An 18753-nucleotide genomic window follows, 5' to 3' on the forward strand; every position below is an offset into this window, starting at 1 on the left:
TCATTGCCGAATGAGGGAAAAATGTAGAACAGCATATCGTGAAAGAGCAGGAAGAAATGCGGCCTCTTTGGTGGCTTGAGATTCTGTTGCTGATCGTCTCATTATCAACATAGCAGTACTGAAATGTATTCCTTGGAATCCGGCATGGAAGGAGTTCAGAGTTTACCAAATGACTGACTGTAATACTTTCAGTGGCTTCAATATTGAACTATTATGGGAAATCAGTAGCATGCTTTTATGCCACGCATAGCTCGTGCAGAAAAATTACCATTGTCAAAGTAAGAAATTTTCATCACTCTTTGTTTTTAATTACAATACCATGAAATACTTCCCCCCATGAACCATGGACCTTGCCGTTGGTGGGGAGGCTTGCATGCCTCAGCGATACAGATAGCCGTACCGTAGGTACAACCACAACGGAGGGGTATCTGTTGAGAGGCCAGACAAACGTGTGGTTCCTGAAGAGGGGCAGCAGCCTTTTCAGTAGTTGCAGGGGCAACAGTCTGGATGATTGACTGATCTGGCCTTGTAACAATAACCAAAACGGCCTTGCTGTGCTGGTACTGCGAATGGCTGAAAGCAAAGGGAAACTACGGTCGTAATTTTTCCCGAGGGCATGCAGCTTTACTGTATGATTAAATGATGATGGCGTCCTCTTGGGTAAAATATTCCGGAGGTAAAATAGTCCCCGATTCAGATCTCCGGTTGGGGACTACTCAAGAGGATGTTATCAGGAGAAAGAAAACTGGCATTCTACGGATCGGAGCGTGGAATGTCAGATCCCTTAATTGGGCAGGTAGGTTAGAAAATTTAAAAAGGGAAATGGACAGGTTAAAGTTAGATATAGTGGGAATTAGTGAAGTTCGGTGGCAGGAGGAACAAGACTTCTGGTCAGGTGACTACAGGATTATAAACACAAAATCAAATAGGGGTAATGCAGGAGTAGGTTTAATAATGAATAGGAAAATAGGAATGCGGGTAAGCTACTACAAACAGCATAGTGAACGCATTATTATGGCCAAGATAGATACGAAGCCCACACATACTACAGTAGTACAAGTTTATGTGCCAACTAGCTCTACAGATGACAAAGAAATTGAAGAAATGTATGATGAAATAAAAGAAATTATTCAGATAGTGAAGGGAGATGAAAATTTAATAGTCATGGGTTACTGGAATTCGAGTGTAGGAAAAGGGAGAGAAGGAAACGTAGTAGGTGAATATGGATTGGGGGGAAGAAATGAAAGAGGAAGCCGCCTGGTAGAATTTTGCACAGAGCACAACTTAATCATAGCTAACACTTGGTTTAAGAATCATGGAAGAAGATTGTATACATGGAAGAACCCTGGAGATACTAAAAGGTATCAGATAGATTATATAATGGTAAGACAGAGATTTAGGAACCAGGTTTTAAAGTGTAAGACATTTCCAGGGGCAGATGTGGACTCTGACCACAATCTGTTGGTTATGACCTGTAGATTAAAACTGAAGAAACTGCAAAAAGGTGGGAATTGAAGGAGATGGGACCTGGATAAACTGACTAAACCAGAGGTTGTACAGAGTTTCAGGGAGAGTATAAGGGAACAATTGACAGGAATGGGGGAAAGAAATACAGTAGAAGAAGAATGGGTAGCTTTGAGGGATGAAGTAGTGAAGGCAGCAGAGGATAAAGTAGGTAAAAAGACAAGGGCTAGTAGAAATCCTTGGGTAACAGAAGAAATATTGAATTTAATTGGTGAAAGGAGAAAATATAAAAATGCAGTAAATGAAGCAGGCAAAAAGGAATACAAACGTCTCAAAAATGAGATCGGCAGGAAGTACAAAATGGCTAAGCAGGGATGGCTAGTGGACAAATGTAAGGATGTAGAGGCTTATCTCATTAGGGGTAAGATAGCTACTGCCTACAGTAAAATTAAAGAGACCTTTGGAGATAAGAGAACCACTTGTATGAACATCAAGAGCTCAGATGGAAACCCAGTTCTAAGCAAAGAAGGGAAAGCAGAAAGATGGAAGGAGTATATAGAGGGTCTATACAAGGGCGATGTACTTGAGGACAATTTTATGGATATGGAAGAGGATGTAGATGAAGATGAAATGGGAGATACGATACTGCGTGAAGAGTTTGACAGAGCACTGAAAGACCTGAGTCGAAACAAGGCCCCCGGAGTAGACAACATTCCATTGGAACTACTGATAGCCTTGGGAGAGCCAGTCCTTACAAAGCTCTACCATCTGATGATCAAGATGTATGAAACATGCAAAATACCCCCAGACTTTAAGAAGAATATAATAATTCCAATCCCAAAGAAAGCAGGTTTTGACAGATGTGAAAATTACCAAATAATCAGTTTAATAGGCCACAGCTGCAAAATACTAACACAAATACTTTACAGATGAATGAAAAAACTAGTAGAGGCCGACCTCGGGGAAGATCAGTTTGGATTCCGTAGAAATACTGGAACACGTGAGGCAATACTGACCTTACGACTTATCTTAGAAGAAAGATTAAGGAAAGGCAGACCTACATTTCTAGCACTTGTAGACTTAGAGAAAGCTTTTGACAATGTTGACTGGAATACTCTCTTTCAAATTCTAAAGGTGGCAGGGGTAAAATACAGGGAGCGAAAGGCTATTTACAATTTGTACAGTAACCAGATGGCAGTTACAAGAGTCGAGGGGCACGAATGGGAAGCAGTGCTTGGCAAGGGAGTGAGACAGGGTTGTAGCCTATCCCCGATGTTATTCAATCTGTAGATTGAGCAAGCAGTAAAGGAAACAAAAGAAAAATTTGGAGAAGGTATTAAAATCCGTGGAGAAGAAATAAAAACTTTGAGGTTCGCCGATGACATTGTAATTCTGTCAGAAACAGCAAAGGACCTGGAAGAGCAGCTGAACGGAATGGGCAGTGTCTTGAAAGGAGCATATAAGATGAACATCAACAAAACCAAAACGAGGATAATGGAATGTAGTCGAATTAAATCAGGTGATGCTGCAGGAATTAGATTAGGAAATGAGACGCTTAAAGTAGTAAATGAATTTTGCTGCTTGGGGAGCAAAATAACTGATGATGGTCGAAGTAGAGAGGATATAAAATGTAGACTGGCAATGACAAGGAAAGCGTTTCTGAAGAAGAGAAATTTGTTAACATCAAGTATAGATTTAAGTGTCAGGAATTATTTTCTGAAAGTATTTGTATGGTGTGTAGCCATGTATGGAAGTGAAACGTGGACGATAAATAGTTTAGACAAGAAGAGAATAGAAGCCTTTGAAATGTGGTGCTGCAGAAGAATGCTGAAGATTAGATGAGTAGATCACATAACTAATGAGGAGGTATTGAATAGATTTTGGGTGAAGACGAGTTTGTGGCACAACTTGACAAGAAGAAGGGACCGGTTGGTAGGACATGTTCTGAGGCATCAAGGAATCACAAATTTAGCATTGGAGGGCAGCGTGGAGGGTAAAAATCGTAGAGGGAGACCAAGAGATGAATACACTAAGCAGATTCAGAAGGATGTAGGTTGCAGTAAGTACAGGGAGATGAAGCAGCTTGCACAGGATAGAGTAGCATGGAGAGCTGCATCAAACCAGTCTCTGGACTGAAGAGTACAACAAGAACACTACGTTACCTAAGATCTTGCACATGTTATGTTTTCCATCAGGTCTCCTAAGAAGCGTATTGCCTGAGTTTTGCCATACATAATTTCTTTCTGTTTAAAAATTAAATGATGTTCAAAGCTGTATTGTACTCTGCCATCTCTTTTTACTTCCTTACAGCAACTGGTCATATCACCGCAGGTTAGTCGGATCACTTACCTGGCCAGTGCTGTCCCAGTTAAATACTGTTGACCCGTACCATTGCCGAGTCGACGTAGGCTTAATGCATAGCATAAAATGTATCCTCATTATCTTATTTGACTGTACTCAAGACAGTTTGGCTTGCACTCCGTGTGAAACAAAATCCAATGAGGTTCCAGCAAACGCAGAAGAATAAGTAGTGTAATGTTTACATGAGGTTTATTCTTACAATGAACGGGGCTTAGGAAACTGGTGATTTATGCCACTATTTAAAGTGTTACTGGCACATATGTAATTGATCTGTCTTCGAGAGTGATACGTACAAACAAAGGGCCAAGCTTCGAGATTATTTTTGATTTTTACTTTAGTTCATTGATAGATTACAAATTTTAAAATAATGATGGCAGAAAGTATAATTATTCTCCCAAGAAGAGAGTGTGACATGAGCTACTGAGCAATTTCAGCTTCTCGAGCTTCTGAAATTTCTCACTCACTCGACAGATGTGATGCATTTGTAGTGGAATTACAGCATATTGAGAAACATAATGAGTACCCGGGCAAAATTACGTCAGTGCGAACGTATCGACTCGGCCGTTCACGACAGCAGCTGTTACTTTTACTTATGTTCCTTCCAAAACAATTCTAGAGATTGAAAACAGAAGATAGCCCTAGTCGAGAGGCAGGTCACGAGACGTCCGTAGATTGTTCTCGTACTACACGCGTCCAGTTTTCGAATGACAGGCGAGTCGAGTGTCGAGGAATTCACGGCCCGATCTATACTCGGGCACGGTCTTCCTAAAAGAAGTGTTAACGTAAAGTTAGTTACTGACGGGCTCGTTAATTTATAGGTGACGATGGTATAGAAAACTTTGGGCCTCTGGCACTTGTCGGAAAAATTCCAAATATAATTCTGCGAAAATACTGTACCCTCTCACTACTCAAGGTAAATACTGATCAGCAGTTCTGTTACATAGTTTTATACTTTTTTGACAGAATTTTCCTTTTCACTCAATTGCCCATACTGTATTCTTTTTGTGTGAAAAGGTTTGTCCATCATGGTGCACTTGCATGTTCTGTGCTACACATGTCTACACGTATCATGTGAAACACAGTATTCGCATCACTGTCGAGCAGGTAAATTAATTGTTTGATCCATTTTCATCAGGTCACTTTAGTCTCAGAAAGCAGTACGAGTAATTTTGAGAACAGTTCCGAATCCTGTGTAATTAGCAAACAGTTATCTACAAAAATACGAAATTGCGAATGCTGGCGAGCATTTCGGGACTCTGTAGCTGCGTTAGTGGTTCTTTATGGGAGCAAATTGTATGACAGCACCAGATATTTCACTCTCTTCTCTTCTTTCAAGCAGGGCCACTTGTCACAGTGGTTATACCACTACACTTAGGCGACAAAAATTATGGGATAGCGATATGCGTATATACAGGTGGTGGTAGTATCATGAGAGCAGTGCATTGGTACTCAGGTGATTCATGTGAAACGGTTTCCAATGCGATTATGGCCGCAGGACAACAGGAATTAACTGTCTTTGAACACAGAATGGTAGTTGAAGCTAGATTCATGGGACATTTCATTTTGTTAGGGAATTCAGTATTCCAAAATCTACAGTGTCAAGAGTGTGACAAGAATACCAAATTTCAGGCATCACCTCTGATCGCAGACAGTGTAGTGGCCGACAGCCTTCACTTAACGACTGACAACAGCGATGTTCGCATATAGTCATCAGTGCCAGCATAACCACAGAAACCAATGTGTCACACACAATGAATGTATCAAATAGGACAGTGTGACAAAATTTGGTTTTAATGGGCTACGGCAGGAGACGACCAACACGAGAGCCTTTGCTGATGGCGTGATGTCGACTGCAGAGACTCTCCTGGACTCGAGACGATATCATTTGTACCTTAAGACAACTGGGAAACCGTGGCCCGGTTATAAGAGTCTCGATGTCAGTGGGCAAGAGCTTACGGTAGAGTTCAAATGTGGCACAAACCCCACAAAGCCATGGGCCCGATTTGCCGACGAGACACTGTTCGAACTGGTGGTGGCTCCACGATGGTGCGGGCTGTGTGTACGTGAATCGTTGACTGGAAATGGTTACTTTCAGCTACTCGGAGACCATTTTCAGCCATTTTTGGAATTCGTGTTCCCAAACAGTGATGGGATTTTTATGGGATTACAGTGCACCATGTCACCGAGTCACAAAGCATTCTGGTACGAACTGCCGGAGTTGGCGGTCGTGTATGCATGAGATGTTGTTGCTTGTGTGAATGAATGGTGTGTGTTTCTCTTTCTTCTTCTGATGAAGGCTGTGGCCAAAACATTGTAAGTGTGTTTTAATTGTCCCTGTCTGCAACTTAACATTAACATATTAGATTAATGTGATACTGAGAGCCGGCCAGAAATAAAGTCCGTACTAGTCCACAATTGCAGCTGAGTGGTATCGTAATGTAGAAGCCAGTGCACTGAATGTTCAATGAATACAACTCCGAGAGAGTGTGCTAAATCTGCGTCGGGGAACACAGTTAACCACTGCTGGTAGGCACAGGTACCGGCACGTGACGTGAGGTTCAGGAGAGTGGTGCAGGACGAGGGCCTGCGTGCGGTGAGTGCTCGTTGGTCGTGGAACCACCACGGGTGAAGGCTGTGAGTGCAGTCAATCTCTGACAGCTGTGACAATTCTTTATTGTCGTCATAGTCATTTTCAATAGAAAACTGTCACAATTTTTATTGTCTGATCATATGACGTGCATACCGAATTGTGTGTGGTGTGATGTGTACCGTACTAATGCAGTGCAGTAAGAATATAATGGCTGTAAACCTAGTAAACTGAATTCATCTTTTTTTTCCAATCTGAGGGACTTCAGGGCCCTTGTTGACTAGTACTTAGCGAACTGTCTGTGTTTCATGATTCAACAATGCTTATATGATCTGATATGATCTGAGTGCATTGTGGCTCCTTGACCGAATTTGTAACTGCTGTTTTATATTTATTTTGGAGTATCTCTTTAGTTTATATGCATTTACTGCTTCATAAAGAACGTTCAGAAATTCCCATTACAGACTTTTAGGACCTGTAGAGGGGTGTAAGTACATATCATTTTGAATAGGAACCCACATCCAGAAATGTACCATTTCCAATTTACAACAGTTTCAATTTGGGTATTTTACTCATCGACTTTTACTTGAGGAATTGAATTAGGTGTGGCACAGTACAATTATTAGGTAACAATTTGAAAGGAAGTATAATGAAACATCTGCATATTTGTTTGTATTAACACTTAAACATTATGCGTGCATTATTCCAGAACAAAAAAGAACCCATCATACTGTACATACAGTACAGTACTGATGCATTACAACAGCGGGTCAATGTGACGACCACTAACATTGTTATAGACTTTGTTATATACTTTGTACCTATGAAGCATGTTCTGGTACACACTCTCCATCCCACCTGTTGGCTCTTCATTGTCTATTCCAACGACCAGCAGATCTTCCTCTTTCTGTAAAGGAGTCTTGTAAATTAAACTTTGCATATGATGCCTCAAGAACTAGTCCATGGGAGTTAAATCTAGTGATCACAGCGGCCGTGCAGTTGAACCCATCTCGGCCTATCTATCTTCTCATCATATCACCTGCTGAGATGTCTCTGAACCGCAGTTGAGAAGTGAGTTCGTGCACCATCATTCTGAAACCACGTTTCCTGGCAGACATTCAGGTGACTGTCTGACATAGTACACGTCATCCTGTCTACCTTACTGCATATCAGGACAGGCAACTGTGAGACTTTTGTGTATCCCTCGGCAGACGTGGACACATTACACATAAGAATTGAAACCCTCGTAGAACGGAAACGATACCTTTCTGGATGTCGGTTCCTATTCAAAATATTATATTATGTACTCACTGCTCTCTGTGAGTCTTAGAATTTTGTAACAGGAATTTCCAAACACCCCATATTTGCAGAAGGCGCTAGGTTCTCTAAACCTATTCCTGTACATGAAATGAGCAGCTCGAATGTGAGTTTTCATTGTAATTTGACAGGTAGTGGAGACAACATTGCTGGAGGTGCTGATGGCTTTCTCACAACTGGAAGGAGACTACGGAGCAGGCAACACCGAGGAGGGAAAGAAGGTGCGAGCTGTCGCCACAGATGCACTCAAGACCATCGAGAACTGGGGCCTCATCAGGAAGCCCGTCAGCGAGAGGGACGTGGGAGGTGAACCCCCGGAAGAAGACGACTGAGTGGGCTGCGATACCGACAGGGGTGCTCCTGATCTGACTCTGTCAATACAGATTCTTTTGACATTGAGGACGCAAATAATAATGATATTGTAGTCACAGAAGTTGAAGGCAAATAGAAGGCACACAGCAGACTGACAAATCGAGTTACGTAGAAATATCCTCTTCATTTCCACGTGGGACATACATATAGAATATTTCACTGTTGTTGTTTTTGTTGTTGTTCATCACCCAGAAAGATGGTTTAATGCATTTCTCCATTCCTGACCACTCACCTATATTCTTCATTTGAACACAACCACCACATCCTGCTGCATGGACAATCTATCTGCCTCATCCATTCACATCTAGGCCTTCCTTCAACTACGAGTGGTAGTCATAAAGTTATTGCCGATAACTGTTCACAGGGTAATCGTAAAGTTTTAATTATCTCTCAAAAAAAGTTACTGATAAGTAATTAATTTCTTTTTTGTTTAATTGAAATTACATGTCTGCAGCTCTAGCACACATTGAAATGGCGCAACCCAGTGATAAAGAGGAGATAAGCTGTTCCGTTTTATTTTGCGCCTCTATCTGGGTGCTGCAGTTCTGTGATACAGGGATTTGAATGTGTATGAGGAATGTACACTGGACCCACAATCAATTGAACAAACAAAGAAATTAATTTTAATGAGGACTCCATCAGAAATTGCGTGCACTGTGACCACCCAACGTGTATTGATAACGAGAGGTTATTGGTCATTGACATAGAAATCTTTATTTCTGTTGCAATTCTGTTTCAATCACTGTATGACCATCATCAGTGTTCTATGTAGAACAATAGACTGCACTATAACATACTACACCTGCCCAACTATATGCTTAAGAACATACAGGAGAGATTGCTTGCGTCAACATATTTGGTATTATATCCCCGTGGACTCAAAAATGCAAGCAGTAAAATTACAGTGTCTGCACATATCAATGAAGACTACTTGTCAGAACAAAAGGTACAAATGCGACTGGGATAGCTGCTTACAAGGACCTACGAAGGTATGCTTGGATGCAGCAGTGCCCCACTTTAATGATCATTATTATAGAATCTTTTATTAGTAAAATCAGAAGACATAATGAAATTTAGTATGTAATCTGTGCACACAACCAGAACCTTCACTGTAATAATTTCTAGGATTAATAATAGAATCATAAAAATGACAGTGCTCGCACTCTGGTATGTGTTTTCAGGAATCGTGTCCCAACGTATGTGGTATAGTACGAACCAGGCTAGAATATAGTATTGCAACCATTATATTAGCGTAATGCTGAAATAATTCCAGCTAAACCAAAAGAATTGTGTTACACTGTTACGCCCTTTGACATTAATTTTTATACCGGTACAGTTCCAAATTCCTGTTTGACAGAGAATGTTTAAAATACAATTTAGGTATAAAAATACACATCATGTAAAAACTTTTATAAAACCAAATTACAAATTCGTCAGAATATTTAGGTAGAGTTACTGTACATACATTCTTTGGCATTAATTTTGACACTCATATACTTTTGAATGACTTACAAAAACCATGTAGATATAAACATATATACACCATCTAAAAGCTTTTTAAAACAAGCATAGAAAATTCTAACAATCATAGTTACATAAAGTAATGTTGACATTATCTATTTCCATAAGGCTCTCTTGTTGTTTGAACCTGAAGCATTATTATTATTTTTAATTGCAATTGAGACTTAATCTGCAATAGAACAATACAGCTTGTTGTTATGAAATGTTTCTTATCCAAACATAAAACAGATTCTGTTCTCGGACCGTGTTCTGCTGCCTTGGTATGATTGAGATGAACTATGGGAACTTTATTGCCCATCTGCTGGACTGATGGGTGTAACTTTTTGTAGTCAGCACCACAAGTGATGCAAAGCACTCCCAAAAGCGGGTGTTTTTTATTGACGTCTGCTTGTCGAGCAGTGTACACCTTGCCGATTTTTACTACAGAATATCTCCATCTCCTCAAGGAGATCGAGATACTTTCCTTTTTCACTCTGGTGCAACAATTTCAATTGTGATGTCACTTCAGGGAGGCCATGGCCAGTAATAGTTAAAAGTTCCACAAAAATAGATTTGTCTGCTATACCTGTTGTATCCAATGCCACATACTCACAGAACCACACTTCGAGCCTTCTTCCAACTTGCCCAATATAAATGGCATCCCGTGCAGAACACGTCAATCTGTATAACCTGATTCCTGCAGTTGCTCATATTTATGAATGTTATTAATACCATACAACTAAACCTAATGTGCCATTTTCCACTTTTACTGCTAAGGCTCTTGTTGTATGATTGGATTACATATTACATGTCATTATGTCTTCTATTTTTATTAATAAAACCAACTAACTTAATTCCTTTTGCCCCTATGGGGACATAGGGCATCCAGGAGAACTCGCCATCTGTCTCTGTTTTTGGCCATTTGCTCAATTCTGCCTATGTCTTGCCAATTCTTTTTGCTTCCCCTTCCACTGTCCTCTTCCATGTGCCACTGGGTCTTCCGTGTTCCCTGGGGATTCCATTCCAGTGCTTTTTTCTTGATGGACCCATCTGGTTTTCTCAATATTTGCCCCAACCACCCCCACTTTCTCTCTCGTATCTGGTCTTCTATAGGTACCTGGTTTGTTATTCACCAGAGCTCCTCATTACATATTTTTTCTGGCCACCAAATATTCATGATGGGTCGGAGACATCTATTTGTGAAGCTTTGTAACTTGGATGTTATCTTTTTATCCATTTTCCATCTTTCACTGGCATACAGAAGGACGGGCTCCACATTTGTATTAAAAATAAGGATTTTTGTTTTGTACCTGACATTTCTGTTTTTCCGTATTGGATACAACTGTACGAAGGCAGTATTTGCATTTTTAATGCGGTTTTTCATGTCATCTCCAGCTCCACCATCTTCCGTCACTATACTACCCAGATACAGGAATGAGTTGATAGTCTCCACCTGCAGCACCCCTATTACGAGTGGCACCTCCATGTTCCCTGAATTTACTCTCATTTGTTTTGCTTATATTTATCTCTAGGTCAGCAGTCTCCGCTTCATCTTTCACAAGTCTAATTTAGCTTGCATATCAATCAGCCTTTGAGCTAATAAAACTATATGATCTGCAAAATCCAAATTCTCCAGATATTCACCGATCCCCCATTGGATTCCTCGTCTCCTGCCTGCCGTGACTCTTCTCGTAACTGAGTCTAGAACAAGAAGGAAAAGTGTTGGTGATAAAATGCAACCCTGCCAGACTCCAGTTTTTACTTTTGTGGGCTCTGTCATATTTCCCTTGTGGAGTATGCAACATTTGTAACCATCATATAGATCTTCTGCAGTATACGGCACTTTCGCAACTCCTGCCAGAGCACTTTATGTTTCACGAAAACGGAGGCCTTTTGAAAATCAATGAATGCCAGATACACGGTTGCTTGGAATTCTTTGCTTTGCTCTAAAATGATCCTAAGAGTGTTAATAAGATCAACACAATTGTGTTGTGCCCTAAAACCAGCCTGTTCTTTACGCAGTCGCTTTTTGAGACACTCTTTAATTTGTTTAAAATAATTCTGGTGAGGACCTTACTGGACACTGACAACAATGAATATCATGCCAGTTGTTAGTCTGACAAATTTTTCTTTTTACGGAACTTTACCAACAAACCATTTTTCCACTCCTTTGGAGATTTATCTTCAGGCCAAATATGCTTCAGCAAGGGATAGAGAATTTTAACAGTACTTTCAAGATCGGCTTTTAAGTGCTCCGGTGCTATGTCATTTAGGCCTGGAGCCTTTGCATACTTTAGGGTTTTCAAAGCAATCCTAAATTTGTCATTTGTGGGACACTACCGATTTATATCTACTCTTTTTTTTTTTTTTTTTTTTTTTTTTTTTTTTTTTTTTTTTTTTTTTTTTTTTGCGGGTTATCAGCCCCTGGCCCCTAAGTGTCCTGGTGGGACTGCCACCTCATGGACCGGACATCTGCCAATGTTTTATTTCAGGACCTTATCGCTTAAATAGCTCACCTTCACCGCAACTACAAAACGCTATCCATCCCTTCGCAGTGAGGCGTATGTGCATCACCGTTGTCCCGGTTTCCGAGGATCTTCCGCTGTCCACGTTAGGGGAATGTGCCTGCTGCCACGCAGAGAAAAAGGAAAGGAGGGGAGAGTATAGGATGGGATATGATATGATAGGACAGGACACTATACGGGACTTTGTCTGGATCACCTATGGTGACCTGTCCGACTTCGGGGGGCCTGCCGGTAGTTAGACTACTGTCAGTATAGCCCTCCACTTCCTTGGATAACACAAAACCCCTCGCCCACATGGACAGTGTTTCGTTAAGGGGGTTAATTAATAAGATTTTGTAATAATGATCATTAAAGAGGGCACTGTTGTGTCCATGTTTGGCAATGAGCATAGTTGCCTAGGTCCTTGTAAGCAGCTAGCCCAGTTGCATTTGTCCTCGTGTCTGACAAGTACTCTTCATTGATACGTGCAGATATTGTAATTTTACTGCTCGTACCTATGACTCCACAGCGCTTTTAATACTAGGAATGTTGATGCAGACGATCCCTCCTTATGTTCCTATTGGTATAGTTTGACAGGTGTAGTATTTTGCAGTGCAGTACGATTGTTTTATCTATAGCATCGATATCCGTTATTACGCAGTGATTGAAATCAATTTGCAACAGAAATAAAGATTTGTACTTCAATGACCTATGCTGACTCTTCTTTTGTTATTAATAAAGAAATTAATTACATGCCAGAAACTTTACTGACAATAGCTTGTGCCATTATACAGGGTGGTTATAATTAAACTTTCGCTACTCGAGATGGCCCTCACAAAAAACGAGTGATCGTAGAACTGTGAAACTTTGTGGACACATTTTAAGGACGGGCATAACGGAAATATGAATAAGCTATTAAAAGAAACACATTTCCACAGTAGAATGAACATTTGTTAATTGTGTACCGCATGTACGTTCTGGGATACAAATGTTGCTCAATGTTTACTATTTTATCAGTGTCCAGCAACTGTATTTCTATTTCTTGAAATAATCAGCATCCAGTTGCAATAAATAAATAAATAATGTTATTCCTTTATCGGTTTCAGACATGTACTGCCCTCCTTCAGAAGAATATAATTATCACATTATTAGTGAGTAGGTGTCTGCAGCATACTAACATAGTCGTGCAGATCATAGCGCTTGTACAGTACGGTATAAGAACAAAATCAAACGATATGTGCACAAATCGAGCCAGTTAAAGTAATAAAGTTACTCAGTGTGATGACCAGTTTCATCTGTGACAGACTGGAACAAGACTAGAGATACAATTTCACAATTATTCACAGCACTTTTCAAACGGTGGGCCACGAACAATTCAACTGTCGTGGTGACACAGCTCCAACCGTTTCCTCTCTTTGATTTGTTACATTGTATTTAGGCATCTTTTCCTGACTGATGTCCTGCAGGCCTTTTTCAGCTAGCAGGCACCTCATATCATTAACTATCTGACTATATTTCTGATCACTCCTGCCTAAAGCTGCTGTATTAATAATTTTTATTATTTGTAACTTGTTTCAATCCCAAATTATCTTCAGGTCGACAGACTGAGGTAACGTGTGATGACGGTACATTTCCGGGCCTATTTGGGAGGCAGCAGAAAGCTTATTTCACAACTGTGAAAGGGCTAGTTTCAACGAATTACACCCATTGCTTAAATCCGAGTTTTCCTCACTGTAATTCTCCTGTGCATTTAAAAACTGTATAAGGCTGCCTGCACAGAACGTTGCACGAGAGAGGTGGTGCAGTGGTAAGACACGCGACTTGTTCCGGAGGACAGCGGTTCGGATCTCCTCCAATTTACGGTTTCCGTGGTCTCCATAAATTTGCTCGAGGTAGTTCTCGGGATGGGTACTCTGCAGAAAATATGGGCAATATTATTTCCTTTCTTTCCCCAATCTGAGAATGTTCTCTGTGTTCCCGATCAACAGGATATTAAATCCTCATTTACTCTCTGTTGCCATTTATCTCACATACTCGATAGGAACTTGTTATTTACCGGTTGGTGCCTTCTGGAAGTAAATGCCTAAAACTTCAGTGCAATCAGTAGTAAAAAATATTACAAGAAATGGTGTTTCATGTCCTAGTTCCTAATTTGATGAGTTTACACTGTTTATGTACTTAAGAAATTCCTTAATAAAATGAAATATTTATTCCAGTAAAATACGTTTCTTACCTCGATAGAAAGACTGTGATCTTTTCCGACGTGCCAATAACGTATTTATTAATGTCAATATTTTATTTAGTTAGTAGTACTTTTTGCCTTTAATTAATTATACTTTTGTGTAATATTTGTTGTTTTTAATATTATTTTGAATTAACCATTATAACAGTTTGTTACCACACATTTTATGTTGTTTCAATTTATAACTACATGTGTAAATAGTTTGCTGTAAAATGTGAGGAATATTTTAACTAAAATTAATGTTATGTGAGATTATAAAATCACAGAAAATATAAATAGATATTATAAAGTTAAAACTTACCAGATACAAATTTTGTCAATCATATGGTCTTCGTAAGCCTTTAACATATCGGTTTGAGGTTTGCAAATGAAAATATAACTATTTTGTCATTTATTTAAACATTGGTTTATATCGAAGTGAAAGCGTATCGTGTTTTCTGTGGTTTGTTTTATTTCTGATGAAGTTTCTTTGTTACATAACATTTACACTCCACATTTTTCTATAGAACAGATTGTGTCTCATAGATAGTAGTAGCATTCTCTTTCCAGTGCTTATTGTACTAAATTGAACACATGTTGCTTCACCACAGATGTTGCTTTTTTGTTTCCAAATCAAACAATGTATTGCTATTTCAAGCATTGTATATGACAATAAATTTTTGTAGTAACCCAGTGCCCTGACCACGACACACGTAAAAAATAAGCAGAGGAACAGTGCTGAGAGGACACCATATGAAACCATTTTTGTGACTCAATGCACAAATGTTCTACATAATAATATCACATAATAGCCCACATTGTAAGGGTTGTCTGTTATCTTTATAGTGCCAAAAGCATGAATATCATTGACAGATAAAATAACAGAAAAATTTCAGTTTGATAAAATATGTATTACATAGTTCCTAACTAAAATTAGAATCCATCAAATTATCTGCCAAACTTCTTTTCTTTCTAGCATGTTCCCAGCACTTCAAGCACTTATAAAAATTTAAAAACATTTAACTGTTTTCAGGTTTTATTAAGCTTTATATAAGTTAAAATTCATCTGCACTTGCCAAACAGTATATGATTTAGTTTGACTATTTTATATATGAACTGAAAAGGCAGTGTCAGACATTTCACATTTCTCTTCTTCCCTCTCTGCAGCTCAAATACAAATAGCTGCTGAAGACTTTGATGTGTACTCAAACAATTCCATCACCATCGAATACTAACCCGTCTGTATATACAGGGAGCTGTGCATTATCTGGTCTCTCTTGCTCCTGTTACACTGTAAGGATATAAATCTAATGACATAGGATTACAATATAGGCCTATTATGTTGTAATCTACATCAGAATTAAAATTTTGCACTCAGCATCTTTATTATACAGAAAATGATTTCACAATTTCTTTCTCATATAGCACTTGTCTTGGCAAAGATGGCATTCATAATTTAAGTATGTAAACCACAGCTTGTCTCATTCTCAGTGAAAACACAAGTGTATCAGTCTCATTCCACTATTATCATCTTCCACTTAGCATGACATTTGGAATTTGATGACAGATAAGTGTACCAACAATAATATCCTTTTCCTAAATGGAACGATTTAGTTTGAAGCTGGGGAAGTGTGTCTTTACAAGCCTTATATCTTACCTAAGGCATTATTGGCTGTGCATTGTCTGTGTGTTGCGGTGTGACCCACGATACTGCATACATGCTGTGGAACAGTATACGTTTCAAAATATCCTCCATCTAAATGGCAAAGATGTTGCAATGCAGACATTTGGAAGTTCTGATATCAAAGGTACAGTATTTCTTCAAATTTTCTGTACTCTTGCTCCTACTACATCTCCTCATTTCATATCTGCATAAGACACATGCAGCATATCTCATGCAAAATGTGAAAGTACATATTGTTACATCTTCAGATTGGTCCGTGTAAGGGCTCAGCCTCACAATGGAACCTTCATATCTTCTTTTGGCTTCACAGACATTTACTGAGTTCAGTTAAGGGTATCTACAACTGTAAAACTTGATAGTAAAATTTGTGACTAATGCAAAGAAATCCCTCCTTGCTGGAACGTTTCAGGGATCATGGCCATTTACTTGCTTAGTATTGACAAAGAAGTAGTAGTTTGCATAAAACCTCTGATGATTGTATGGATGTGTTCACCTTATTGAGTTAACTTATTTGTGTCACCTTTATTAACTGCTTTGTAATTTGGCCAGTGAACCTGCACACACACACACACACACACACACACACACGCACACAAAATGTTTTAAACATACCTCATTCATTTGAATTCATGTGTACCACATTCATTGATTCCTAAGTGGATTAAGCATCTGATTTTTCCTTGTGGTTCATACTTAATTTTTATTATTATTCCATTGGTTCTCTTGTTGGCTTTTTTATTTTACACTTAAGGTCATCAGTGTTAGGTCAATAATGGTAAAAAGTTATGAAACTATTAAGTGATTATATCAATTGAATAACTAGAGTAAAAAGGCTCGTATCAGTTTGTGATCCCCCATGGACATGGTTAAGCAATTATTAAGTCTATACAATTTTTGTCTGTTTTTTACTGCTTTGCAAGTCTTGCTAGTTTTCAGATAGTTGTAACTTTGTTAAGACAAGACATATGCAGTATCTAACTTTCCCTCCAGTTAAAATTCCATCTTTGTGTCGTGTATACTCTGTCAACAAAGAATCTTAATTTCCAGCAACACAGCAAGCAGATACTATGATAGAAACATCAGCAGCTGCTCCAGTTTTTTGGGGCTAACTACAGAACAGGAAAGTGTGTAAAAGTTGCTGCAACAAGTTTCTTAAACTTGCCTTGAAATAAAGTTTGTAGCATTTTCTCGAAAGCATCAAAACCAATCCACACTTGTAAAGAGACTGGAAACATAGTAGAATTGGTTTTGCATAAAGTGTAAATGATGTTTGATCTGTAACTGAAACCAAAGACGTCTTTTCTCATTCCAGCATAAAATTGTGGCCAATGAATATTTGGAGCAGCAGCATTTCATTAACTTTAAAACATTTTAAAGTTATTTAGAGAGTATGTGCTAATCTGATGTTTTATATTCAGCAGATGATACATGTATTTTATCAAAAACATATTTTAACTTATTTATTACATATAATTATGCTTTTGAGCTTGTCGGTAACATTAAATCTAATACTATGTGCTCAAAGTAAACATATTCTTTATATATCAGTAGTCATTTACTTCTGAAGTGCAATGCAAGAGACTGAAACATGAAAGTACAATGTTTATAAAGCAATGTTAACAGAGCATGTCAGACTGTTTCGGATTAAGTGACTTAGTTTGATATAATTTTAACAATGGCTTGAAAGGATAATAACATTATCCATAGCAAAAAAGTTACAAGACAAGCCATGTTTCAAGTGCCTCACTGAAATATTTGTATGTGTTGTATATATTTGCAATGGTGTCAAAACTACAATGTAGTACACAGTGGAGCAGTGTCATTTCACTTAGTGAAGTGGCCAAATGAGCATTGTGTTCAAGTGAGCAGTATGTTTGTTGATTTTCTATACACATTAAACAGTTGTGGAATAAAAAAAATCATCATTACTGAATATTCACCTTTTACTTTTAGATATTTAGATTTCAAGTACTAACAAACATGAGCTGTTAAGTGTAAACATCTATATTAGTAGTGTGGGCTGGAGGGCATTCCTTGTACCATATTTTTGAACTGTGTCAGTAGAGTAAGACTAATAGCATAACAGAAAAGACTTGGTGTTTCTAGAACAAAGTTTGTCATTCCAATATACACTTTAAACAAAGTGGGAAAAAGTGTGTCTGCTTAACATTTTTCTCTTTCTGTTATGGGAATTTTGAAAAGATTGCCAAATAGGATTCCACGTTTTATCATGTTGTATGCAGCAACATATATCACACCTGTTACTGTCTTCTTCCCATACCAGCCCTTACGATTACTATTATTATTCTTTTTGTACTTGCCATCTCTGGATCATGCTATGTGAACTGAACTTCTCCTTTTCCTTATGCTTGGGCCTTAACTTGAACCCAGTATTTAAGCTTTCATTTCCTATGCTGCTCCTTCTGTTTTTCTGTCCACACTTCAGCAGTTCTTAGTTTTGGATTTTCTTGGAACCAAGGGGCTCTTGGAGTTTCATCTTGAGTGAAATGCCTTTATGTGTGTCCTACAGTATTATCCGCACTTTTCAGAGTTCTTTTGTGTTTGGCTAACTGTGACACCTCGGTTTGCTTTTCGAGAAAGTGGTGGAATATCTGTTTGCTCAACCTTGTAGGATGCTCACAGGTAATGTGGCAATTGAAAAGTTTTTCACCTATGAATAATTTCTGTGATCTTTTCTACATGTGTTTTAAGTTCACAGTTGTGTCATCTCGTAAATTTGCCA

General features: G+C 38.7%; 1 protein-coding gene across 2 annotated transcripts in view; it reads left to right on the forward strand.

Annotated features, from left to right (window-relative positions):
* The window catches only part of LOC126293678 (protein unc-45 homolog B), a 112826-nt gene extending 94897 nt beyond the window's left edge, over window positions 1-17929 (forward strand). Inside the window, exon 15 of one of the 2 annotated variants that reach the window (XM_049986971.1) lies at window positions 7861-17929. In XM_049986971.1, the coding sequence (XP_049842928.1) occupies window positions 7861-8061 (201 nt within the window). In that variant the 3' untranslated portion in view covers window positions 8062-17929. The remainder of the gene's footprint in view (window positions 1-7860) is intronic. The other variant, XM_049986970.1, reaches the window with a different exon arrangement.
* Window positions 17930-18753: the final 824 nt, after the last annotated feature.

This window comes from Schistocerca gregaria, chromosome 10 (genome assembly GCF_023897955.1).
Source record: "Schistocerca gregaria isolate iqSchGreg1 chromosome 10, iqSchGreg1.2, whole genome shotgun sequence".
Lineage (NCBI taxonomy): Eukaryota > Metazoa > Arthropoda > Insecta > Orthoptera > Acrididae > Schistocerca > Schistocerca gregaria.